This window comes from Microcaecilia unicolor, chromosome 3, assembly GCF_901765095.1.
Source record: "Microcaecilia unicolor chromosome 3, aMicUni1.1, whole genome shotgun sequence".
Classification (NCBI taxonomy): Eukaryota; Metazoa; Chordata; class Amphibia; order Gymnophiona; family Siphonopidae; genus Microcaecilia; species Microcaecilia unicolor.
Genome location: NC_044033.1, coordinates 257,339,951 through 257,366,369, shown reverse-complemented (window position 1 = coordinate 257,366,369; position 26,419 = coordinate 257,339,951). Strand labels below are relative to the sequence as shown.

Genomic DNA, 26,419 nt, shown 5'->3' with positions numbered 1-26,419 from the left:
CTGAGCATGGACTTGCTTTTCTTGCAAGTTAATATGTGTTCTACCCTAAGATCTATCCACTGGAATAGTGGCAGGCCAAACTACATAGCTTTGTACAGCTGAAAAGCACTGACTAGGCCTGATAACGTACAAACTGAATGTAGCACTTATTAAAATGGAGTTTGTCTTTCTATAAGATGAAACTTAGATCATAAGATAATAGAAAAAGGGGAAGTGAAACTGATATGCTAAGAATAAGATGTTCTGGCAGAAGAGAAAAACATGTTGACAAAAGAGGAAATTGCGAAATAACTTGCAATAGCTGGAACGGAAAGAGTTGGGTACAGAACAACAGATGGCAGGACACGACAGTTTAACCACAGAAATTGAGAAATATTTGAAAAAAATAGGTCCCAAAATAGGTCCAGCCATAGACTTCTATAGAGAGAAAAGAGTATAAAAGAAGGGTGATTTTGGCTTAAGTTAGGAGTCCGTCCCCGACACATTGGAAGCAGCGAAGCTCTGTCCGGTTGTACCCAGAATCTGTCTGCTGAATGTACCTGATTAAAGTCTGATGTGCAAATAAAAATCCTTATTCCAAATGATGATTTGTGGGCTTAACTTAATGATGAAAGGCTGTAAGTATAAATGCTTTTGCTATATCAGGCTATCTTTCGCGGCATTGTATAACTTGTAACCTAAATCCAGTTTGTCATAAGGCTGGTATCTATTCCTTGCCAGTGCTGAGAGGCGGACTAATGCGGGTCTCTTAGATCTAACGTCTTTCTCAGTGGCAACTCCTCTTAGAACTTCACAACCCACTTCACAACCCCCTGATTACCCCAGTACTAGCGCTATTTAGAGATGGAGTCAGATTAAGGTCACTCTAGCCTTCTTGGAGGGGTTCTAGACCCCCCTAAATTATTTACAAAACAAAATTTTCACGCAAAGAATAGTTAAGCTCTGGAACTCACTGCCAAAGGATGTAGTAACAGCAGTTAGCGTATCTGAGTTTAAAGAAGTTCCTGGAGGAAAAGTTCATAGTCTATTATTGAGATGGACTTGGGGGGAGCCACTGCTTGCCCTGGGATATGTGAGGTGGATGAAATTATGCAAGTCTCTGTGGTTCAAACTACACTCATGTAATACTGTAGCGAGAGGAAAAAACAGATAATCGTTACTCATATAAAAGTCTCCATGTTGTAAAAAATGTGTGTATATATATATATATATAAACCACACATTAAAAATAAGAACAGAAGTGTCAAACTACGATATGTAAAAATATAAAAAGATAAAAGCATGTAGGCAGCTGAGAAAGTGTCACCAAACGAAAGCAACCATGAACAGAGGTGGAAAGAATAATGAAATCAAAGGCTGAATGTGTTCAAACCACTGGGGGCCTTAAATGTGAAAATTAAACAGTGTAATGCCGCACAACCAATCTCAATCATAAGCAAATCAACAAACGTTACCTTTACGGAGGCAAAGAATCCTCCAGTATCCTTACGCAAAATGCGCTAACAAAACGCCACACATGCACACCTTAAGAAAACAACAGCTGTCTCAGTTTGAAAGGACACAGTTCACTATCATAACTCGACACAAGAGATGTACATCACTCGAGTGTAGGAAAAAAACCCATTAGACAGCCGTGAAGAATATAAAGTGTCCTGGCAGTAAAACCCACGAGGGAAGCTTTCCATCAAAAACAAGCACATGTATGTAAAGGAAAAAGCTCACAAACATATACATTAAACTTATACAGCCAGAGGAGGAAACTGAGAGATATGTATGTTGGTATATCATAAATGCTGCAACCCAGCCTCCTGTTTTGCCTCCATGCAGAGCGGACACTGGTAAACATCGCTCCGCGAATCCCACTCACTACCCTCTTAATTTGAGCCACTGCAGTGTGCAGGGGTATAGACAGACCTCACAGTGGGAGGGGGCCAGAGGCCGAGGTGGGGGGGGGGCACATTTTGGTGTGCCACCCTTCCACCGCCTCACCGATGCAAATACCTTGGCTGGCAGGGGCCCCAACCCCCGCCAACTGAAGCCTTTGTCCAGCGCCGGTCTCCAGCGCCGCCGCATTTCCTGCCCTGCTCTCACTTCCCCTCATGTTCGGAACGCTCCTTTTAGTGAAATTGCTTGTGAGGGGAAGCGAGAGCAGGGTAGGCAATGTGGCACTGCCGGAGACCGCCGTTGATGAAGGATTCGGCTGGCAGGGGTTGGGGACCCCCGTCAGCAAAACCAGGGGCCCAGAAGAAATTTAGGGGGGCCAGGTCCCTGTGGCCCCACCTAGCTATGCCACTGCAGTGGAGTGATAGAAACAGTGAGACACAGGAGAGAGGAGGTGCGAGCCTGAAGCAGAGAAATGCCACGGGTTTTGAAGGGCAGGAGCACTCCTTTGATTAAGGAGCTATACACTGGTAAGGCCCCAAAGCAAGGAGCCTGGCTGGAAACATGCCGATAGCAGGGATCAGAGCTCAACCCACACCCCCAACAAAGCGGCGGATGATGCATTTACCTTTGTGCTTGAAGAGCTGCATGCGGCCAATCTCAAAATAGTAGAGATGGGTGATGAGCTAGTTGGAGGTCAAATTGGGGGAATTGATGGAGCGAGTGGACTGTCTGGAGGGCAGCTTGCATGAGGTGGAAGTTGCTCAGAAGCATGGCGGAGATACGCTGGAGTCGCAGGTTAACTCCCTACAGTTGTTACCCAAAAAGGCACCACCGGTCCAATCTCAGAATGGATGGAATTCTGGAGGACACAGAGGCTGGGCAGCCTATAGTGTTTATACAAAAAGTTCTGGGCTCCTGTTTTCTGGACTCCCCTGCCCAACCCCAATTTGAGGTGGAAAGAGCACATCGGGAGCTCTGACCCAGGCCCGACCCTATTCTTCCTCCGTGGCATTTATTGTTAAGCTCTTACGCTACACGGAGCTGGCCTATGTGCTGAGTGTGGCTCAACAAACGAAAGTGTGTAAATTTGAGAATTGGGAGCTCAAAGTCTTCCCAGACCTTAGCGCAAACAGAGAGAGCTGTGGAATTATAAGCAAGCGCTAGTGACGCGAGGCATCCAGGCTGTAGTGTGATATCCCGACAAAATGGGAAGAAACGCTTTTCGACTCTAGTAAAGACATTGAGAGTTTTATTAAGTCACTGGATTATACTCATTAGCAAAATGGAGTTCCCCGCGGAGGTGTGGAGAGGAGAAAGAGCTTCCTCTGACCCCTTCCCCTAAAAAGAAGAGTAGGAGCCCTGGCTTGACCACGTGGAAGAGAAAGAAATCTACTCTGCTGGTTCAAAAGGCCAAATCCTTGACCCATCAGAGGCAGACTTTTTTGCCACATCCTGGAGTGGTAACCAGAGAAGTGGAGGGGGAATCGGAGATGTCTGTAGAGCCTGAGGTCCCAGTCAAATGACCAAGAGGAGGCTGGTGGTGACAGCCCTCACCATGCAGAGACAGAGAAAGATCTGCTTAACCCTTTGATAGCGTGAAGGTAGCTCAGGCGGTTGCTGTTACTGTATCTTTCTGGAGACTGAGTCCTTGGGTGTTTACTGTTTGGGGGCATAACGGCCAGTTGGACTGCTCCATCCAACGGAGCGCTGGAAGAGAAGTTGGGGGGGTCTGAGGGGTATAAGGCAGCTTGTGTGGATTAACAGGATTATGGCAGCTTATGCTTATGGAGTGTAGTACTGGAGAATGTATGTGAGGGGGGGGGGCAGGAGGAGGGGAAGGTCTTGGGAGGTGGTGGAGGGGTTGGGGGATTTTGCCGGTATCATGCCCCAGTCATGGAGACGGTTGTTTACCATAAGGACATGGGTGGGGGTCATATGTGTCAAGCCAGCGTGGGATTGTTGAGCAGACCAACCTAGTACTAGGTTGGTCTGCTCAACAATCCCACATTGGCTTGACACATATGACCCCCACCCTTGTCCTTATGGAAGACAACCGCCTCCATGACCGGGGCATGATACCGGCAAAATCTCTACAGGGACAGTTTGGGATACTGGAAAAGCCTTTAATGAGAGCTATTCTTATTCAAGAGGCTGCCAGAAAGAAAAGGGAGCATTATTTGGCAAAGGCCTAGCCAATCTGCAAAGCCCAACAGCACCATCTTAGTGAATGGTATTTGTTCTGAGGAGTTTTCTCTTCGGAGGGGAACCAGGCAAGGTTGCTCTATGTCCCCTCTGCTTTTCACTATAGCTATTGAACCCTTTGCAGCCGCCCGAATGCTTCACTGATTGCACCTATTGTAATTAGTGGAGATCCACATAAAATTCTCCTGTATGCAAAGAGACCCGGTCCAGTCCAGTCCCTGCCTCATCTGGTGGACGAACTTGAGCACTTTGGTAAGATCTCAGGCTTCAAGACTAACATTGACAAAAACAGAGACTCCGCTGGTCAATGTGGAGATCTCAGAATTCTCTCAGTTCCCCTTTAAGGTAGCGAATAAAGGATTTAATTATTTGGGGATCGTTCTTTCTAATAAATGCTCTGAATTGTTTCAGTTGAATTACGTGAGGCTTCCATACCAAATTCAGAGAGACCTGGATTCACGGAGTTCACTTTGGTTAGCCTGGTGGGGCAGGGGCAGGGTCACAGTGTTGCGAATGATGATGTTACCTAAATGTTTATTTCTATTTGCCCAGCTACCAATTAAAATCCCAAACCAACAGTTTAAGCACTGGGATAGGATGTTGCAGTCCTTTATTTGGGCCAAGCGGATGCCTAAAGTGGGGTGGAACAAACTATTATGCCCTAAGAAGAAGGGTACAGTGGAGCTCCCCAAATTAAAAATACACTATCAAGCTGCTGTTTTAAAGGTCATGCGGGAATTTCACTTTGAGGCTTCTTTGGTGCGCTGGGTTCCACTGGAGAAAAGTGTAATGCAACCTTATTCTATATTTGAACTCAGGGGTCAGGGAAGGAATTAAGGGCTGGGTGGAAACAAGGACCCCTTAAGACACCAATTCCTTGTTCTGTTAGTGGGTGTATGGAGGCAGGGTGAGGGTGGGATGTAGGACGGGAGGCAAGGTTCATCCATTTAGTCTGAAGGATTACCAGCCATGGTCAACACCTTATTTTTCTTGTTTGTGTCAGATATTGGGAGCCGTAGGATTTATTACCTGTAAAGACCTTTTTTCTCAGGGGGGGGGGGGGGGTTGATATCACAAGGAATTCTTCAAGACCTGTTGGGAGTAAGAATCCCCTTCTACCAGTTCTTTCAGGGTCCAATACTAAAGTTGATTTTGCACAGAGATCCGATCCAGATGGAAGTGGTATTGTTTAAAGATGGGCCTAGAAGGAAGCTTCTATCCCATATCTATGCGGAGCTTTCTCCCTGTACCCCAGTCCTCGATGGGTGGAAGAGGAGAAAGGGTTCAGCTGGGTGGGGCTCCCCTGCAATTTCAGAATCTTCACAGGACATATTGGACACCAGATAGAGAGGGGGAGAGGACAGGTAACTGCTGGAGGCTGTGTGGGCAGCGGGGAACATTGGGGCATATGTGACGGGAGTGTGCTGTTGTCCAAACTTACTGGAGGTCTGTCTGGGCAGCCATCTAGAAATGGATGGGTGAGGGCTGGAGGGATAATAAACAGGCATGCTTATTGGGGCTCACACCCAAGGTCTCTCCAGAAGAGGGGATTCCACAGGGGGCAGCAGACCTCCTAATTTTGGCTGCCAAAATGGGCACAGCCAGGTGTTGGAGGGGAGCTGAGGGCCTTACCTTAGGGAGCTGGAAGTCAGTCATTACAGAGTTTCGCATTTTTGATAAAATAACTCTTGAAGTGAAGGAAAAGGGGCAGCATTATGAGAATAAGTGGCATGTGGTTGCTGAATGAACATCCTGAGCAGCAAAGTTCCCCTTAACTATTCGCTGGACCCGAGTCCTTAGCTCCGCAATATTCTAGTAAGGTGTGGATTTGTTGTCCTGATTTCATTTGTTCTTTGAAATGTTTGACATACATCCAATTCATGTTTGTGAACATGGGGGATTGGGGGGGAGTTAGGGGGAGCATGGTGGAGTGAGGATGAATTTGTCTGTGTTTAGTTAATGAAAGTACTATAGAACGTGCTGGGATTTTCATTACTCGTTTAAGGGGGTACTACATGGTAACAGTAGGTGGAGTTAGGTTATTTCAATTCCTGCTACCATCATTGGCGGTTACATACCTACCCGGGCAAGGGTTGAGGGGTACTGACTGGGTTTCTTTCAGAGGTTTGTGTGTAATAAGCTACTGTTTGAATTGTACTGTTGCTTTTTGTATTTCATGTTCCATCATTGCAATAACTATTAAAGTTGAAAAAAAAAAAGAATGCTGCTACCCAGTGAATAAATGCCAAAAACACGTTGGGAAAGTGGAGGGGAAGAAGGGGAGAGGGGGGAAGAGAAGAAGAGGAATTGCGAAATGGAAGAGGAAAAAAAGGAGAAATGTAGGGTACCAGCTAAGAAAAAAGGAAGAACAGGAACATATAACTTTATAAAAAGGGTTAAAATCAATCTCTGCATTCAATCCAAGAGGTGTAATCGAGTTCAATTAAAAAGCGAGCTTTATATCGTCACGTAAATGGAAAGAGTCCATAACTCCCCCTCTCCAACCTTGTTGGAAGATCTTAAAAACAAGAAATTGTAAATCACTAATGTACGTCATGTCTTATTCCAAAGGTCTACCAAAGGTGTCATAGAGAAATCTACGGTATTCAACAACACGTGTCTTTAGCATCCTCTTAGTTTTCCAACATTCGTAAGAGGGCATGGACACTGAATGATAGAAAGAACTTGAGACGCATTGCAATCTGAATTATGTTCTCGTTTACCACACTTTTTGTGTCCAAAATATCAATCCCTTCAGTTGGTAAATGGAGATCAGGTAGGGCTGAAGGTACAAAGTTTTGCTCCTAGAATATGCAACTACTACATTCTTATCTCTGAATCATTTGTATCCCTCCAAAATGTGCCAATGTTTTTGAAGAACTTTTTGAATATTACTAGTCAAATGTGAATATCACAATGTACAATGGATATTGGGTCCATTGGGTTGATCTCACTGTATGTGTATTTAATAATTGCTCTCGCTCTGGAATACCCCTCTTGTACATATTGTTGGGTATCCTCTGTTTTTGAATCGAAGACTCATAGCTGCTGTTTGTTCTTCAAACTCATTATAGTCTGGACATTAACATTTAAGCCAAAGGAACTGGCAGTATGGTAAATTATTTTCAAGATTTCTGTTATGAAACCTACTATATTGAAGGTAAGCATCTTTATCTGTAGGCTTTTTTTTTTTTTTAATTCTTATTTATTGCAAGCCAAACTATATCTATATACATCAATCTCAGATTAAACAAGAAACAAGTACAGTGTTTGAGTTGCTTGATTTTTTAAACATTTGTCTCAACTAAACCCCCCCCTTCCCTCCCCCCTCCCTCCCCTTCCCCCCTCTTCCCCCCCCCCCCCCCCCCCCCAAAACCTACCCTCCCGACCTTATTTTAACAGTTCAATATTTTGCTTCTTGCTACTGGAGTGAGAGTGTCCCAAAATGGAGACCAAATGTCACAAAACTGTTCGCCTCGCTTGGAGGCCAGGTCCTTTATTCCTTTCTTCTCTAGCGCACAGGCTTGAATCATTGCTGACCTCCAGTGGGATATGGTTGGGCGATCCGCAACCAACCACAACTGTAAAATGACACGCTTTGCCATCAAGACTGCTCTTTTCAAAAAAGCTTTAAATCCCACCGGGGCTGGTTGTTGTATTCCGAAAAGATCAAACAATTGTCGTGGTGATGGTTTCCACAAATTATTCCATATCTGAGATACGTGTGCGTTCAACTCAATCCAAAAAGGTTTTATCAATGTGCAACTCCAATACATATGCCCCAAATGTGCATTAGCACCATTGCACTTTGGGCAAGTATCCGTATCTCTAATAGTAGCTCTATATGCCCTATGGGGGGATATGTGCAGACGGAGCAGAAATTTATACTGCATCTCCCACCAAGCTGAGTTCTCCGTTATTTTGTATAGGGACTTGAGACACACCCCAATTTGCTCTGCCTTGAGGTTGAGCCGCAGTTCTGTATTCCAGGCGAGCACCACCACCTGATAGTCAATTGACTTTAATGAATCTCTCAAATTGCGATGAAAGTACCTCAGTGGAACTCGTAATTGTGCATCCAGTCCTAGCAGTTCGTTTAGCTTCTCCCAAGAAGCAGCACTTAGTGAGGCTGTGGGTAAGGAATTTATATAGTGTTGCAGTTGTTTATATGCTAGCCATTCATTTGCTCCCAACTTATACTCTTCTCTTAACACTTCGAATGACTTTGTAACCCCCTGTTCCGTGACCACATGAAATAAGTACTTAACCCCTGCTGCGGCCCACTTCTGAAAAGAAATTGAGGAACTTCCCACCGGAAATGCTAAATTCCCCTTGAGTGGCAATAATACTGAAACTTTGGTATCTATGTGGAGAAGCTTACCTAGCCCCTTCCACGTGGCACGCATCGGGGAAAAAATATATTTGTAGGGTCCTAACTGTGGTAATTCCCTTGAAGGCGCATGGAGCCAATATGAAAAATGCACTTTGCCTAAAGCTGTCACTTCTGCTTCTGTGCAAGAAAAATAGTTGGTAGAACGAAACCAATCTGACAGATGTCTCATATTACTAGCCATGGAGAACAGCTTTAGATCTAACAAGCCCAGTCCCCCCCTTCAGCGCGGCAACATTACTCTAGATAGTGGCATCCTAGCTCTTCTTCCCTGCCACAAAAAGTAATTTAGCTTCCTCCTTAGCCAACTTCCCTCACTAGTCCGCAGTAGTAGAGGAAGCATCTGGAACACATAGGTCCACTTTGGGAATAGGACCATATTGTACAGTGCAATGCGACCCAGTAAGTTAATCGGGAGTGCTTGCCATCTTTGCAAAACTTCGCTTGTCTGTTGCCTCAGGGGGGTAATGTTCAACCTATAGAGCTCTGAGAGATCTACGGGAATATAAACCCCCAAATATTTAATTTTAGATTGTGCCCATTGAAAAGGAAAATCACCTGCCCATTGCTCTCGAATTTCTGGTTGGATTGGGAGGGCCATTGATTTGTGGTAATCTGTAGGCTTTTTATAAATTGTAGTGGTGAACTGATAAGTATCTTTCTTGATAAAAATATTTAAAAAAAAATAATTTCATTGACATATTGCATTTTGGATGTCAGTTTCATATCTACCTCAAGCCACTAGCTGAGCTGATTCAGTCAGTGGACACTCGGTTCTACATCTATGTGGATAATGTCCAGCCATCATACCCATTGAACCTGACTTACCTACAGCCCTGAATAAACTGACTATCTGTCTAACATCAATTCAAGAATGGAATAAGCACAACAAACTTTGCCTGAACCCAAGTAAAACCAACCTTCTCTGGGTCCCTAACACAAGTGGAAACGTACCTGACGTCAAAATCTCTTTTGGGAAGTAAGAACTCCCCCTCAAATCACAAGTTAGGATCCTTGGAATACAGTTAAATTTAACACTTACTCCAATTCCCCAACTTCAAGCAACCTTCAAGAGCTGCTTCTACTATGTGCAACAACTACGCTGCCTCTCTCCTTACATCGAGAAGGTAAATCTTATCCCAGTTGTGCATGCCATGGTAACATCAAGACTGAATTACTGCAATGCACTATACAATGGTCTGACTACAGAGGGTCTGCATCAGCTCCAATTGATTCAGAAGGTTGCAAGCGACATGACCACATCACACCATTTTTGCAAAAACTTCACTGGCTACCAGTACAATACAGGGCTAAATTTAAAACACTATGTGTGATCTTCAAGGCTCCTAAAGGAAATGGACCTAAGTACTTGAAGAACAGGATGACCCTCTATCTACACACCTCCAAGGAGACGAAGGTCCTCCCAAGAGGTAACCTTAGCCACACTCTCTCCAAAAGACATTACACGATGTGATACCCACAAGCGAGCCTTCTCTGGAGTAGACCCCACACTCTGGAATGCACTGCCTGAAAGGCTGCGCTTAACACAAGACTATCTCAACTTCAGGAAGCAGGTGAAAGCTTGGCTCTTCAACCAGGCCTTTAATGGAAGAAATAACTAACTTGTTAGTCTCACTCACACACACAAGGAGTGATACAAGCTGCACATACTGCAGCAGGACATGTTTATCCACACCTGCCCTGAGATAATATTTAATCATCTCTCTGACCTCATGTGCAACTTTCTTTAAATCAGTCACCTTATTTTCTAAATCCTCTTACTTTTATCTATCTATATGCTCCATCTTTGCTTCTACCCTACACTGTCTCTTAAAATGTTCTATTACGTATTGTATTGACATTGTAATGTTGTATTGGACTCCTGGACAAACTCATTCCAACTGAAACTGAACACCGAAAAAAACACATTGCCTCATCCTCTCCTCTCCATATAACAAATACAAACCCACAACCATAAATACTCCAGGACATACCCTCCCTACCTCGGGCAGTTTGAAAATACTCGGTGTCACACTCGATCGCAACCTTACCCTCGAGAGCCAAGCAAACTCTGTAACAAAGAAAATGTTCTATTCAATGTGGAAGCTCAAACGATTAAAACCTTTCTTCCCAAGAGCAACTTTTCAATACCTAATACAATCAATGGTCCTAAGCCATGCAGATTATTGCAACGGAATTTACATGGGCTGCAAAGAACAACTCATAAAAAAAAAACTCCAGATCGCCCAAAATACAGCAGCCAGGCTGATATTCAGCAAAACACGCTTTGAAAGTGCCAAACCCCTCCGAGAAAAGTTGCATTGGCTTCCAATCAAAGAACGGATCATCTTCAAAATCTGCACCTTAGTCCACAAAATCATATACGGCGTAGTCCCAGAATACATGACAGACCTCATAGACTTACCAATAAGAAACAAAGTCAAACCATCAAGATCCTACCTAAACCTACACTACCCAAATTGCAAAGGACTGAAATACAAAACAACTTACACATCCGACTTCTCCTACATAATCGCACAAATATGGAATGGGCTCCCAAAAGCTGTGAAAAGAATCCACAACCACTTGAACTTCAGGAAATCACTAAAAACCAACCTCTTCAAAAAGGCCTACCCCAACGACCCCACGTAACCCTCTTCACCTACCAACACAGCATGACTATGATTGAACAGGACAACACGCAATCGTCATCCATTCCGACCCTCCACTTATACCTCATACGATCACTATACAACTTTGTAATTGTTATCCACCGACTGGGCAAATGTCTTTGACGGTACTATGTAAGCCACATTGAGCCTGCAAATAGGTGGGAAAATGTGGGGTACAAATGCAACAAATAAATAAATACTATCCAATCTTTACATTAACATTTCAGCCAAAGGAACTGGCAATATGGTAAATTATTTTCAAGATTTCTGTTATGAAAACTACTATAGTGAAGGTAAGCATCTTTATCTGCAGGCTTTTTATAAATTGTAGCGGTGAACTGAGAAGTATCTTTCTTGATAAAAATATTTTTTATGCAGACTATTGCAGGAAGACCTTAGGAAACTCGAAGAATGCACATCCAAATGGCAGATGAAATTTAATGTAGACAAACGCAAAGTGATGCATATTGGGGAAAAATAATCTGAGTCATAGTTATCTGATGCTAGGGTCCACCTTAGGAGTCAGCACTCAAGAAAAAGATCTAGGTGTCATTGTAGACAATACACTGAAATCTTCTGCCCAGTGTGCGGCGGTGGCCAAAAAAAGCAAACAGGATGCTAGGAATTATTAAGAAAGGGATGGTAAATAAGACCAAGAATAGTGTAACGCCTCTGTATCATTCCATGGTGTGACCTCCGCTTGAGTATTACATTCAATTCTGATTGCCGTAACTCAAAAAAGATAAAGCAGAATTAGAAAAGGTTCAAAGAAGAGCAACCAAAATGATAGAGGAGATGGAACTGCTCCTATATGAGGAAAGGCTAAAGAGGTTAGGGCTCTTCAGCTTGGAAAAGAGGCGGCTGAGGGGGGATATGATTGATGTCTATAAAATCCTGAGTGGTGTGGAGTGGGTGGAGATGAATCGATTTTTTACTTATTCAAAAAGTAGAAAGACCAGGGGACACTCAATGAAACTAAATGGAAATATTGTTTCACTCAGGGAATAGTTAAGTTCTGGAACTCGTTTCCAGAGGATGTGGTAACGGCGGTTAGTATATCTGGGTTAAAAAAAAAAGGTTTGGACAAGTTTCTGGAGGAAACGTCCATAGTCTGTTATTCAGTTGGACATGGGAGAAGCCACTGCTTGCCCTGGGATTGGTAGCATGAAATAGTGTTAGTAAATGGGTTTCTGCCAGGTACTTGTGACCTGGATTGGCCACTGCTGGAAGCAGAATACCGGGCTAGATGGACCATTGGTCTGACCAAATATGACTATTCTTATCTTCTTATGAGTTTATCTTGTTGGGCAGACTGGGATGGACCACATGTGCCTTTACTAAGTTACAATATGAAGCATTAGGATTTCTTGCCTATCACTGCACAATGCGTGCCCTGCCCTCCCCTCCCCTCTGCCCCCCTCCCTCCAAACACACCTTCAAAAAGTCCCCCTAATAAAAAACAAATACAGAAACAAATATCCCACCAGCAAACCAGCAATCCTGTTCACTCAGGTAACGAGAAAGATTAAGAATGGACACTGCTCCTGCCCCTTGGGAGAAACCATTTTCTTACTGCCCCACTAGAGCAGACAGGTTGGAGTTATACATATACTAAACTATAAAAGCAAGCATAGATTAATACTGTGTGATCCTTCCCCGACACGCAAGGCCGGCATTCTAACATAGTTGCTCCAATGCTCTGAAAAATGGCTACTCCGGAAAGGAGTCAAGGATGAATAAAGCAAGCGACAAACTTACCGAGCTAGCCTCCAAGATGTCTCTCCAAATGGGCTTGTCATCCGTGAGCTCAGAGAACTCTAGTAGATTATCCAGGACAACCTGCCCAATGAGGTCATGACGGGTGAACCGGTCAAAGTCGTAAACACTGAAGTGCAGTTTCCGATTTTGCAGCTCGTTGAAGGAGACATTGAAGTGAAACGTCTCGTTGAAGACGGGATTCAAAGTCTTGCGATGCACCTTGGTCTGAAATTTCTTCTTGCGGTCTGGCAACAGATAGATTTTGACATAGGGGTCAGAAAAGCCATTGGCATCCTTGGCCGGCAAGTCCAGGGCCTTCAGGATCTTGACCGCCAGCTGCTCAGTGCTGTAGAGATAGCGGAGAATGAAGCTGATGCGGCCACAGCTTGTGGCTTCCTGCTTTTTCATTTCAGCGTCCGCTGAACGCTGCTTGTACAGTTCCGGCTTGATGTGGCCAATGCTTGTTGCCTGTTCCGGTTTCTCATCTGCGTGACCTGCATATTCGGGACTTGAGAGCTGCTGGGTCGTGGGGCGGGGCAGCGTGTTGTACCTGTTTGAAAGAAGACAGATCACCAATGCTGAAATCACAATTCACCAGGTCATTGTAGGTGAGGATATCCCTTGCCCAAAGCCGGGTCTTTATAAAACAGACTTAAATTAGATGCCTTCCTGTCCTATTAACCTGAACACCCTCTATAACTTATCACCCAAGGGCCCTGTAGAGCTGAACCCCAGAGATGGCACCTTCATCTCGATATTTTGCAATGCACGAGAATATCCCGAGCTATCTTCACTTTCCCACCAAGGGCCATGTTTAAAACACCTTTTTAATCAGCCAGCCCGTAATTCAGCCGCCACAGTTGGCATTTACCCAGGCCATGGTGGTTACAGATAATCCCAAAATTCATCATCCACCGTGGTGATACTAAGAGTGCTGTGTAGAGAGATAAATATCTGGTTAAAATAAAGAACCTTTTCTGAGGTAACTTTACTTGAATAGTTAACTAGAGAGTGGGATGACTATCAGTACATTCCAGCTCTACCCTGGTATTACTCAATAGCTGCGCCTGAGGGTTTATCTAGATAAAAAATGATTGGGAATATTGTCTCCGATTGTCGCTTTGGACATTCCTTCCCCCAATAACGTTAGGGCCGTTCATCCACTTCCATTCCAATTCATGCCACAGACACTCAAATCCCCAGGGACCTCCTGCCCCACATACTCTACATTTCTGACAGATGGTGAGATTAATTTTTAGTGCTGCGAAGACTGCAAATCTTTCTGTGACCCTGTTCATCTGAGTAGGTTCGCTGAAAATAAACACGTAACTTTAGATGGGCAACTTGTAATTGCTTTTCGTGCAGTCCGACTTAGATGGCTAAGTTGTCTGATACGCAGCTGATTACTTTTAGACACCCCCCTAGAACACTCCACATAAAAATGAATAACGTTTGCTATCTCAGGGGCCATTCTATGAAACATGGGTAAATGTTTAGAGTAGTAACTTGAGTATGTGCCAAATTAACCCGAAGAACTATCTTACACAATGAGTATCTGCAAGGAGCAGAGCTGAGGTGAGCCTCTCTCTTACGCACGTACCCATATAGAATACCATAAGGTGTACACGTACCTTTGGTACTTAGGTGCCTAAAATTATAGGTGTGCATTTCTGTAGTTGAGCTACTATTCCATAAAGAAGAAGACACATAAGTTCTTCTCTAGAATAAGCTCCTATCGGATGCCCTATTAGTGAATCTTACGGTTTCTTAAACTGCAAACGTTATCATCCAAGAGGACCTGCGTTAGTGCTTCTGATTCTGGATGCCCTTGTTTCATTGAATGCCCTACGCAGACCAGCTTTCTCCCTCCTCTCACCTCATTCCTGCACCTGCTCCTCAACTCCAACAGCCAATCCCTAGAGGGAGCTACTGAAAACAGTGCAGCGTCCAGCCCATATGACAAATGAAGGGGTACTTAAAAGTCTCCCCGGAGGTCAAACATATCAAAGAGACAGTCAATAACTGTGGAACGCTCATTCTTTAGTGGAAAGAAAGCTTTAGAAGGAGAAAGATTAGTGAGTGGCACAGGGAAATAGTTTATCATCAAAAGGGCAACAGATTATGAAACGTCCTCCCCTGGGAGGTGGTGGAGACAAAGGGTCAAAAATATGAAAAGTCACATAGTACCAGTGGGGAACAGGAAATCACGAGATCTGCTATGATTGTGCAGACTCCAGCCTAAGACACAAATGAACACACTGGATGGGTCATCGCCTTTCACCATGTTTCATATTTCTACGTAAATTATTTACTTATTTATTTCGGCATTTATATCCCACGTTTTCCAGTTAAACGGACTGGTTACAGCTTGTGGTGCACACAGAACAGTATGGGCCAGCAGAAGACTCTACCTTTGAATAGCTGACTGGGTAACGGTTAAAGGGACTAATCATTCCTGACCTGTTCCCAACCTGTCCATCCACCTTGTATCAGCTGAGGAAGAGGATGACATTTTACCTGGGGGCTGGTGCAATACTTGACACTTGCTGGTGTGAATGGGCATTGGGGAGCTGGGTTTCCTTGGGGACAGGCTGGTTCTCCACAGGGATGTCAGGGGAGGTTTGGCTCAGTTTAATGTTGCCCTCTGGGTAGGAGTCCATGTCCAGATAGGAGCGTTCGGGCAACTCAGGGCCCAGTTCCACCCGCTCCACCAGCAGATCCCCAAAGTGCGAGTGATGGAGGTGGCCATGCTCCTTGCGTTGGCTCTGTGAAGACCCCTTGTCTCTCCAGGGAATCCAGCACAGCTTCCAAGAGACAAACAGGGAGACCCCCAGCAAGACGATTCCGCAGAATGTGACAATAACGGACAGCAAACTAACGGAGACATCTGCAAGAGAGAGCAGGAGAAGAACATGAAAGGAGACACATCAGAGAAACAACCAAGGTCAGTGAATTTAGCATGACTATCAAATGACTGCATATTCAAACGTGCACAAACAAATGTCATAATTAAGCCCCAAATCCTGCATTAAAGGGACCAGGATGTCTGCACAAACGCTAAATGTGGCCCTTAAAGTTTCACAGGTAGAATCCATTTAGAGACACTTCTGATGTCAAGAAAGCTGAGGTGAGAGAAATAGGGCTTACATTTTTAGTGTGGTTATACATTCATCCGCAAGTACTTGTACAAGGGCCAGATTCACTGTGAGGCAAATCACTACATCTTCAGACTACAGGCAAGTGTCAGAAAATGTCCAGCAAAGCAACACTTTCTCGTCACTCCTCTCCTCCCCTCCCCCTGCTCCCTACTTTGCTCTACAAATAACTCAGGTTAAGTTCATGACATTAAACAAGGAATCCTTGATTCCAACATTTAACTTTACAAATAGTTTCTGCCAAGAAGACAAGGGTGACATCAGTCCTCACTACCCTTTCTGGCGAGGTGACCTGGAGCTGTATTACCCCAAACACACAGCGACACGCAATTTGGACGTACAGTGGGTGTGTCTGTGCATGTCATTGTCATGCAAAGACATAGGCATGTACAAGTGGAAAGGGTCAGATCAGGGGCCTCAGTTGGGGATAAGAGGGTGCCGTTACGTTCCCACATCTGCACAGTTTCTCCCTTCTCTTTCCTCCTGGCTCCGTGAGATATCTGAATGCTAAATAATGGATGGCTTTGCTCTTCTGTCTGATAAATTATAAATCTACACATGTCTGTGAGGCTCTCTAATCCCCCTGAATCAGCAGTAACAGGCCACAATTACTCATCGTGGCCTTCTGGAAGATTTGCTCACGGACACAAGGAAGGGAAAACAGAACAGGACCCAGCAGCCCAGCTGCTCTTCCGAAAGGGACAACTCATCACACCTTCCCCTCCATGCTGAAAATATTCATCAGTACCTCTCCTAGCTCCCTTCCCTACATCTCAACCTGATCCCCAGCAAGCAGGCAGCTAGCTCTGATGCTTGTCGACCGAACCATCTCTGAGATGAAAAAGAGAAAGGCATCAGCTCCTCCAGGGCAGAGAAACAGTTTTCTGATAATGGGCTGAGCTTTCCCCTCTCACAATGATCTATGCAAAAATGTTTACTCACTGCTAATTATCATTTCTATAGCGCTAATAGACACATGCAGAGCTGTATGCAGCAAACACATTCCACAGGTTTTAAGTTTCAGCAAACACATTCCATAGGTTTTAAGGTTAAGCCCGCCCACCCACCCCACCCCTCATATTACACCTGTTCATACCCATTTCAAACAGTCACTTTTATTCTCTGTAATAATTGTGGTGCTTTAGTTTCAAGGCCAATCATCTGGAGACTTAAGGCTTGTCCTATCTGTCTTCAGCTCGCTAATTTAAAACAGGAGCTCAGTAAAGTAAAGCAGGAATTGGATGAACTTAAAGCAGCTTCTAGGGCTGCACAAAATCATACTGCACAGAATCATACCAAATTCTCACCACTGCCTCAAAGGATAAAACCACCTAAGAATAGATGGTTCACTGTAGATTCAGGCAGACTTCGTTATGTGACACAGAAGCATCCGCTCTCACAAGTGTTGCCCCTACAGAATTCTTTTGCTCCATTACAGCACTGTGATGTTCCTGAAAATAGAACTGAGGTGGAAGAAAAAGCAATGAAGGTAGAACAAAAAGATATGAAGGTACACAAAGAGAAAAGACACCCCCAAATCACTAATGTTGAAACACATACCAGGAAATGTAGATGGAAAGCGATGACCACAAATGCTCGCAGTCTAAGCAATAAAGTTCATGACCTTCAAGCCCTGATGTTGGAGGCAGACTTAGACGTTGCAATCACGGAGGCGTGGCTCACTGATTCCCATGAATGGGATGCAAACATACCAGGCTATAATCTATTTAGGAAGGATAGAGATTGTCGTAAATGTGGAGGAGTAGCTCTGTATGTGAGAAATAATATTGCAGCGACTGAAATGACAGGGGCCTGGGGAAAGGAAGAAGCTATATGGATCACCTTAAAAAGAGATGATAGAACCTCTGTCCATGTGGGTGTTGTCTACAGACCTCCGACACAATTGGAGGAATTAGATAAAGATCTGATCGCAGATATTCAAAAGTTGGGAAAGAAGAGAGAGGTGCTGTTGATGGGAGATTTCAATCTGCCGGATGTAGATTGGAAGGTTCCATCTGCGGAATTGGAAAGAAGTAGAGAGATCGTGGATGCTTTCCAAAGTGCTCTGCTCAGACAAATGGTGACAGAACCCACGAGGGAGGAAGCGACGCTGGATCTGGTGCTCACAAATGGGGATAGTGTGTCAAATGTCTGAGTGGGTGCTCACCTGGGCAGCAGTGACCATCAAACGGTTTGGTTTGATATGACAGCTAAAGTGAAGGGCAGCCACTCAAAATTCAAAGTCCTGGATTTTAAGCATGTTGACTTTAGTAAAATGGGGGAATACCTGAGGAAGGAGCTGATGGGCTGGGAGGACATATGAGAAGTGGAAGGGCAGTGGTCCAGGCTGAAAGAAACTATAAATAGAGCCACAAACCTTTATGAAAGGAGAGTACATAAAAGCAAGAGAAAAAGGAAACCGATATGGTTCTCCAAGCAAGTGGCTGAGAAAATAAAGGCTAAAGAGTTGGCATTCCAGAAATACCTAAAAACTCAAGAACAGGAACATGGAGAGGAATACCGGATGAAACTGAAAGAAGCCAAGAGAGTGATATGTCTGGCGAAAGCGCAAGCGGAAGAACAAATGGCTAGAAAGGTAAGGAGGGGTGACAAAAATGTCTTCAGGTATATTAGTGAAAGGAGAATGACTAAAAAGGGAGATGCTGCGAACCGCTATGTAGATAATGATGAAGAAAAAGCAAATTTGCTAAACAGTTACTTTTGTTCTGTTTTCACAGAAGAAAATCCTGGAGAAGGACCGCGATTGACTGGTAAAAGTACATATGAGAATGGAGTGGATAGAACACCGTTCACGGAAGAGAGTGTGTATGAACAACTAGGAAATCTAAAGGTGGACAAAGCCATGGGACCGGAAGGGATCCACCCCAGGATATTGAGGGAGCTCAGAGAGGTTCTGGCGGGTCCTCTTAAAGATTTGTTTAATAAATCCTTGGAGGCGGGAGAGGTTCTGTGGGATTGGAGAATGGCAGAGGTGGTCCCTCTTCACAAAAGTGGTGATAGGGAAGAAGCTGGAAACTACAGGCCGGTAAGTCTCACTTCGGTTATTGGAAAAGTAATGGAAGCGATGCTGAAGGAAAGGATAGTGAATTTCCTGGAAGCCAATAAGTTGCAAGATCCGAGACAACATGGTTTTACCAAAGGGAAATCGTGCCAAACGAATCTCATTGAATTCTTTGACTGGGTGACCGGAGAATTGAATCAGGGACGTGCTATAGACATAATCTACTAAGATTTCAGCAAAGCTTTTGACACGGTTCCCCACAGGAGGCTCTTAAATAAACTGGACAGGCTGAAGATAGGACCTGACGTGGTGAACTGGATTAGGAACTGGTTGACGGACAGACGCCAGAGGGTGGTGGTTAATGGAATTCGCTCGGATGAGGGAAAGGTGAGTAGTGGAGTGCCTCAGGGATTGGTGCTGGGGCCGATTCTGTTCAATATATTTGCGAGTGACATTGCCGAAGGGTTAGAAGGTAAAGTTTGCCTTTTTGCGGACGATACTAAGATTTGTAACAGAGTGGACACCCCAGAGGGAGTGGAAAACAAGAAAAAGGATCTGCGGAAGCTAGAAGAATGGTCTAAGGTTTGGCAATTAAAATTTAATGCGAAGAAATGCAAAGTGATGCACTTAGGGAGTAGAAATCCACGGGAGACTTAGGGAGTAGAAATCCACGGGAGACTATGTGTTAGGCAGTGAGAGTCTGATATGTACGGACGGGGAGCGGGATCTTGGGGTGATAATATCTGAGGATCTGAAGGCGACGAAACAGTGTGACAAGGCGGTGGCCGTAGCTAGAAGGTTGCTAGACTGTATAGAAAGAGGTGTGACCAGCAGAAGAAAGGAAGTGTTGATGACCCTGTATAAGTCGTTGGTGAGGCCCCACCTGGAGTATTGTGTTCAGTTTTGGAGGCTGTATCTTGCTAAGGATGTAAAAAGAATTGAAGTGGTGCACAGAAAAGCTATGAGAATGGTATGGGATTTGCGTTACAAGACGTATGAGGAGAGACTTGCTGACCTGAACTTGTATACCCTGGAGGAAAGGAGAAACAGGGGTGATATGATACAGACGTTCAAATATTTGAAAGGTATTAATCCGCAAACGAACCTTTTCCGTAGATGGGAAGGCAGTAGAACTAGAGGACCTGAAATGAGATTGAAGGGGGACAGACTCAAGAAAAATGTCAGGAAGTATTTTTTCATGGAGAGAGTGGTGAATGCTTGGAATGCTCTCCCGCGGGAGGTGGTGGAGATGAAAACGGAATTCAAAAATGTGTGGGATAAACATAAAGGAATCCTGTTCAGAAGGAATGGATCCTCAGAAGCTTAGCGGAGATTGGGTGGCAGAGCCGGGGGGGGGGGGGGGGGGGGGGGGGGGGAGGGGGCTAGTGCTGGGCAGACTTCTACGGTCTGTGCCGTGAAAATGGCAGATACTAATCAAGGTCAGGTATATACAAAAAGTAGCACATATGAGTTATCTTGTTGGGCAGACTGGATGGACCGTGCAGGTCTTCCTCTGCCATCATCTACTATGTTACTGTACATTAAAAACATATGAGACGGTCTTTGCTCGACAGAACTTACAATGTAATGAAGACAGACAAAACAGGACAAATAAGGGATTAGGGAATTACTTATTGTGGGAATTATTAAAACAAACATAGGTACTGAACACGGGGTCAAGAGTTAAAAGCAGCCTCGGAAAGGTGGTCTTTTAGCCTAGATTTAAGTAGGGCCAGAGCTGGTGCTCGATGTACCGACTCGGGAAGATAAAAGGAATGGAGTCTGGAGTTGGCAGTGGAGGAGAAGGGTACAAGATAAGACAGATTTACCCGATTCCCGGGGAGGGATATAGGGAGAGATAAGAGTCAACAGATACTGAGGAGCTGCAGAGTGAATGTACTTTTAATTCAACCCCCACCTCTGAACTATTCGTGCGCACAGGGGTATCTGCACTTCATCCCCGCACACGGTGTGTTCACAGACATAAGTGGGTTTGAAGAATTTGTCCAATCAGTGAGCTTAGTCTATTTATTTCTAGGGATATTAGCTAAACTTTCTCCTGGGGTCATAATTCATTAAGAAAGATACAAGTCAAGGTATTCACCAACTCTTGGAGAAAGACAGAGCATTTTCATAGATAACACTCTGACCAGTGTCCATGTTAGCCAGGTTTGGGAGGAGGTCAAAATAGGAAAACCACTGGGTTGACGTGAGTTAAGGGTCTTAGGACCCCATTTAGTAAGGTGTGTTAGCATTTTTAGCCTGCGCTAAACGCTACAGATGCCCATATATTCCTATGGGCGTCTCTAGCGTTTGCGTGCACTAATTTGTAGAGTGCCTACAGCGCAGCTTCGTAAACAGGGCCCTTAGTCCTGTAGCCCAAAAGAGGCTGGTTCTGACTGAGCTGAAAGCACAAGCAGAATAAATATATTTATTACATCGGGAAATGATCCCTTACCAGAATTAACCACTGAAATATGATCCGGGCTCATGGGAGGCAGTGAAGCTGGAAACCACATGCGGCTGAAAGTAATCTTTACATCCACTCTGAACTCTGCCCCCACCTCCAGCGCCCTTAGCACAGAATCAATCTGCAGGAAGCTACCTACAAACATCATGCACTCATGAAATTGACACATTTACAATATCTGCAGGAGTCATACAATTTGGGCCAGCTCAGCTCCACAGCCATCAGTCTAGCAGGGTTTCTCAACCCCACCCAGCAGGTCTGATTTTCAAAATATCCACAGTGATAGGGCACTGACTCCAACTCCTGCATATTCATTCAGGGGATTCTGAAAACCTGACCAGCTTGGTGCGCACTGAGGATTTGATTTAGAACCTCTGATCTAATCAGCGCCCTTGAGATCTCCTTGAGACCTGAAGGCCTGATGCCAGGACGGTGCTGGATGGCTGCAGAGTGAAGAGAATGTTCAGGTTTGTTTCCAGGATCAGAAACTTTTTACTCTGTGACCAGCCATCGCTGCTCAGCCCCTTTCAGACCTGAACCTCGGCCAGCTACGCTCTCAAGAGCTTTGCAGGATCTTAAAACTTCAGCCACTAGTCTCTCATGCACCTGTGCCATCTGTATGTCTAATCTGAATGTGTGCAGTCTCTCTTTGAGCCAGGATCTGTCTGAGGATCTCTGTGTGTGTCTCTCATTGTCCTTCTGCCCTGGTTTCTTTCCTAGGGGAGCTGCACTGCCCAGTCACAGTTCATCTGAAAGCACAGGAGTCCATGAACTGAGATCACTGCAGCCTTTCCCAGATCTGCATCCTAACCAGCTACTTCTCAGCTTCACAGCATCTCTCCCTCCCTCCCTCCCCCCCCCCCCCCCCCCACCCCACCTCTTTCTTTTGGAAATTATTCAGGGGCATAAGTACACAAGTGTTGCCATAGTGGGGCAGACTGAAGGTCCATCAAGCCCAGTATCCTGTTTGCAACATGGGCCAACCCAGGTCACAAGTACCTGGCAAGATCCCAAAACAGTACAATACATTTTATGCTGCTTATCCCAGAAGAGATGTGGCCACGACAATCCAGGAGGTACAGCCAGATGTAGTTGTAGTTGAGCTCTGCCAGTACAGAGTTTCCATGTTACAGATGGATGAAACAACATTGTTAAAAGAAGCCAAAGAAATCAACCTGGAGAAGCTCCAACAAGCTGTCAAGCAGGTATGATTTCTCTCTCTATGGAAGTTAAAGGTCAACCAGGGTGGTGGACTTTGGTCCTGGGGAACTGAGGAACTGAGTTCGATTCCCACTTCAGGCACAGGCAGCTCCTTGTGACTCTGGGCAAGTCACTTAACCCTCCATTGCCCCATGTAAGCCGCATTGAGCCTGCCATGAGTTGAAAAGCGCAGGGTACAAATGTAAAAAAATAAATAAATAGGCAGTGGATTTTCCCAAGTTCATTTTAATAATGGCTTATGGACTTTTCTTTTAGGATACTATCCAAACCTTTTTTTAACCCCACTAACTGCTTTTACCACATTCTCTGGCAATAAATTCCAGATTTTAATTACAAGTTGAATGAAGAAATATTTTCTCCAATTTGTTTTAAATGTACTACTTTATAGCTTCATTGCATGCCCCCTAGTCCTAGTATTTTTGGAAAGCGTAAACAGACGCTTCACATCTACCCGTTCAACTCCACTCATTTTATAGACCTCTATCATATCTCCCCTCAGCCGTCTTTTCTCCAAGCTGAAAAGCCCTAGCCGCTTTAGCCTTTCCTCTTAAGGAAGTCGTCCCATCCCCTTTATCATTTTCATCGCCCTTCTCTGTACCTTTTCTAATTCCACTATATCTTTTTTGAGATGCAGTGACCAGGACTGCATACAATATTCAAGGTGCAGTCACACCATGGAAAGGGAAAAGGGAAAATGGGACATGATATACCGCCTTTCTGAGGTTTTTGCAACTACATTCAAAGCAGTTTATATATATTTCAGGTACTTATTTTGTACCGGGGCAATGGAGGGTTAAGTGACTTGCCAAGAGTCACAAGGAGCTGCAGTGGGAATCCAACTCAGTTCCCCAGGATCGAAGTCCACTGCACTAACCACTAGACTACACCTCCAAAGGCATTATAACATCCTCATTTTTATATTCCATTCCTTTCCGAAGAATACCTAACATTCTATTTGCTTTCTTTGCGCCGCAGCACACTGAACAAACGGTTTCAACGTATCATCAACGATGACTCCTAGATCCTTTTCTTGGTCAGTGACTGCTAACGCGGAACCTTGTGTCATGTAGCTAATTTTTTGGGTTCCTCTTTCTCACATGCATCACTTTGAACTTGCTCACATTAAACATCATCTGAAATTTGGATGCCCAGTTTCCCCAGTCTCGTACAGTTGTCTTGCAATTTTTCACAATCCTCTTGTGATTTAACAACTTTGAATAACTTTGTGTTGTAGGCAAATTTAATTGCCTCACTAGTTATTTCCATATCTAGATCATTTATGTTAAAAAGCAGCGGTGCCAGCACAGACCCCTGGGGAACACCGCTATCTACCCTTCTCCATTGAGAATACTGACAATTTAACACATTACTAACAATAGTTCATTTTTCAATTTTATCAATACTTTGGGATGTATACCATCCGGTCCTGGCAATTTGCTATTCTTCAATTTGTGAAATTGCCCCCATTACATCTTTCAGGTTTACAAAGATTTGATTCTGTCCCTCTGACTCATCAATATTGTATACCATTTTTGGTACCGGTATCTCTTCCACATCTTCCTCAGTGAACACCGAAGCAAAGAATTCATTCGTCTTCCCTGAGTGCCCCTTTTACCCCTCAGTCATCTAGAGGTCCAACTGATTCTTTTGTTGGTTTCTTGCTTTTAATATACCTAAAAAAGCACTTAGAGGGTGATGTTCAAAGTAATTCACACAGATAAACTTACATATCTGAGGACTGCCCTCTATTCTTGGAGGGAGAGGGGTCTGTTTCCTGTACAGAGGGGAGTTGGGAGTGGGTGGAAGGAAAATGTTGAGGAAGGGACAGACTGGGAAAAATTGTGACCCCTGACCATACAATCCAGAGACTCCATGGCTATCTTTCAAACCCCCTCCCCCCCCCCCCCCCCACATAATCCACAGAGATACCACTCATCTTTTTCCTCCAACCATAAAATGAACAGGTTCCCTCCCTCCCCACAACCACATGACTCACTGAGGTACCTGCCACCCCCCTCCCCTATATATAAAATTCCTGAGGGACCTTTCAACAACCTCCACCTCTGTAAATATAGGACCCAAGGAGGTATCTCTCACCCCCTCCCCTGACCATAAAATCCAGAGAGACTCCAGTGGTATCCCCTCCTCTCCACCCACAGGACCAACTCCAAATATACCTTCCAAACTTTCCCCCCCCCCCCCCCCCGTCCCAACTGCAGAACTGCAACCTCTCCAGGGGTGTGGGGCCATGTGTAGATCTTATTATGAAACCTCACTTGCATAAGTCAGATGGGCTGAAAAGTGAGACCATGTGCAAAGAGAGTTGCTCGCTGGGCCTCTGATGGCCTCCCTCTCTCCCCTTCCCTCCTTTCCCTTCCTCCTTCCCGCTCCTGCCCTCCCTCTCCATTTTCCTTCTTCTCTCTCCTCCCTTCCTCCTTCCGCCCTCCCACTCCATTCTCCTGTCCCTTTACCCTCTTCCTAGACTTTCTCCTCTTGCTACAGTCACAGAGCAGAAAATGTCTTGTCCTCTCGGGATCTAAACTGAAGATCAGTCCCACCCGATTTCTCAGCTCTGTCTCCTTCTACTGGTCGCCGTGCTCCCTATTTGGCTCTCCTTTGAGTCCTCTTCTCTCCTTATGTGCCTTCCCCGTGTTGATCTGATCTTCTCTCATGTCTTTCAATATTACCGTTAGACCAATAACATCCAGATCTATCTCTCTACGCCAGAACTTTCATCTGCAATCCAGTCTCAGACTGAATGTCCCTCTACCACTTTCAATGACATGGCCAAGACAGAACATCTTCCCTACTTCTCCCAAAGAAACTTCCCCCACCCAGCATGATCCTCCCCATCTCCTTGGCCTGCACTGCTCTCTTCTCACATTGAAAACATTGCTAGAACATGTCTTTTCTTTCTATATAAACACCATCTTTTTCTTATCCCTCTTCTCATCACATCACGGTTCTGCTGTTCAATACAGTTAGAACTTAGAACAACTACATTTCACCTAGAGGTACATTCACACTGAAGCTCCAGGCTACCGTTCCCATCTCCCCCTAAGTCCCTCCCATTAGGACACAGTAAGAGCACGCCCCCCTCCCTTCAGAGCTGGTGACAACAGATATTACATAACTATGTAGTTGGGAGGAGGGGGATCCCACAGAAATGAGTCAAAACCCCTCCTGGGACAGCTCCACTTACCTGAGTGGGCAAGAGGGGGGGTGCTCCCCTTAGAGCTAAGTTGCAAACCCTCCTGCCATGGGAATCATTCAGAAGAAATTACCTGAGTATGTGGGCAGGGGGATTCCTTTTTTGCGCAGAAGGTCAGAGAACTCCAGGCACTTGTTATGGTCTTTGAACGTTGACCCTTGAAAACAGATCTCTTTCATCAGATTCAGGGCACTCTGACAAATAGTCTCGTCGTCGTCCCCGGACATTGCTCAAAACCATCTCTCGGAGGACCAAAAAGAGAAATACACACAATCAACAGACTATAACATAAAACCATTTCTCATAGGGAATAAAAAGAAAAACAATCAACTGACCACAACATAAAAGCATCTCTCACAGGGAATGAAAAGAAAAACAATCAACTGACTACAACATAAAAGCATCTCTCACAGGGAATGAAAAGAAAAACACAC

At 44.7% G+C, this 26,419-nt stretch overlaps 1 protein-coding gene across 1 annotated transcript in view; it reads right to left on the bottom strand.

Moving 5' to 3' along the window:
- SYT3 (synaptotagmin 3) overlaps window positions 1–26,212 on the bottom strand; it is a 58,483-nt gene extending 32,271 nt beyond the window's left edge. Inside the window, exons 1-3 of the mRNA XM_030198018.1 lie at window positions 26,059–26,212; window positions 15,424–15,793; window positions 12,907–13,456 (exon numbers count right to left, since the gene is read on the bottom strand). Of these exons, the coding sequence (XP_030053878.1) occupies window positions 12,907–13,456; window positions 15,424–15,793; window positions 26,059–26,212 (1,074 nt within the window). The remainder of the gene's footprint in view (window positions 1–12,906; window positions 13,457–15,423; window positions 15,794–26,058) is intronic.
- Window positions 26,213–26,419: the final 207 nt, after the last annotated feature.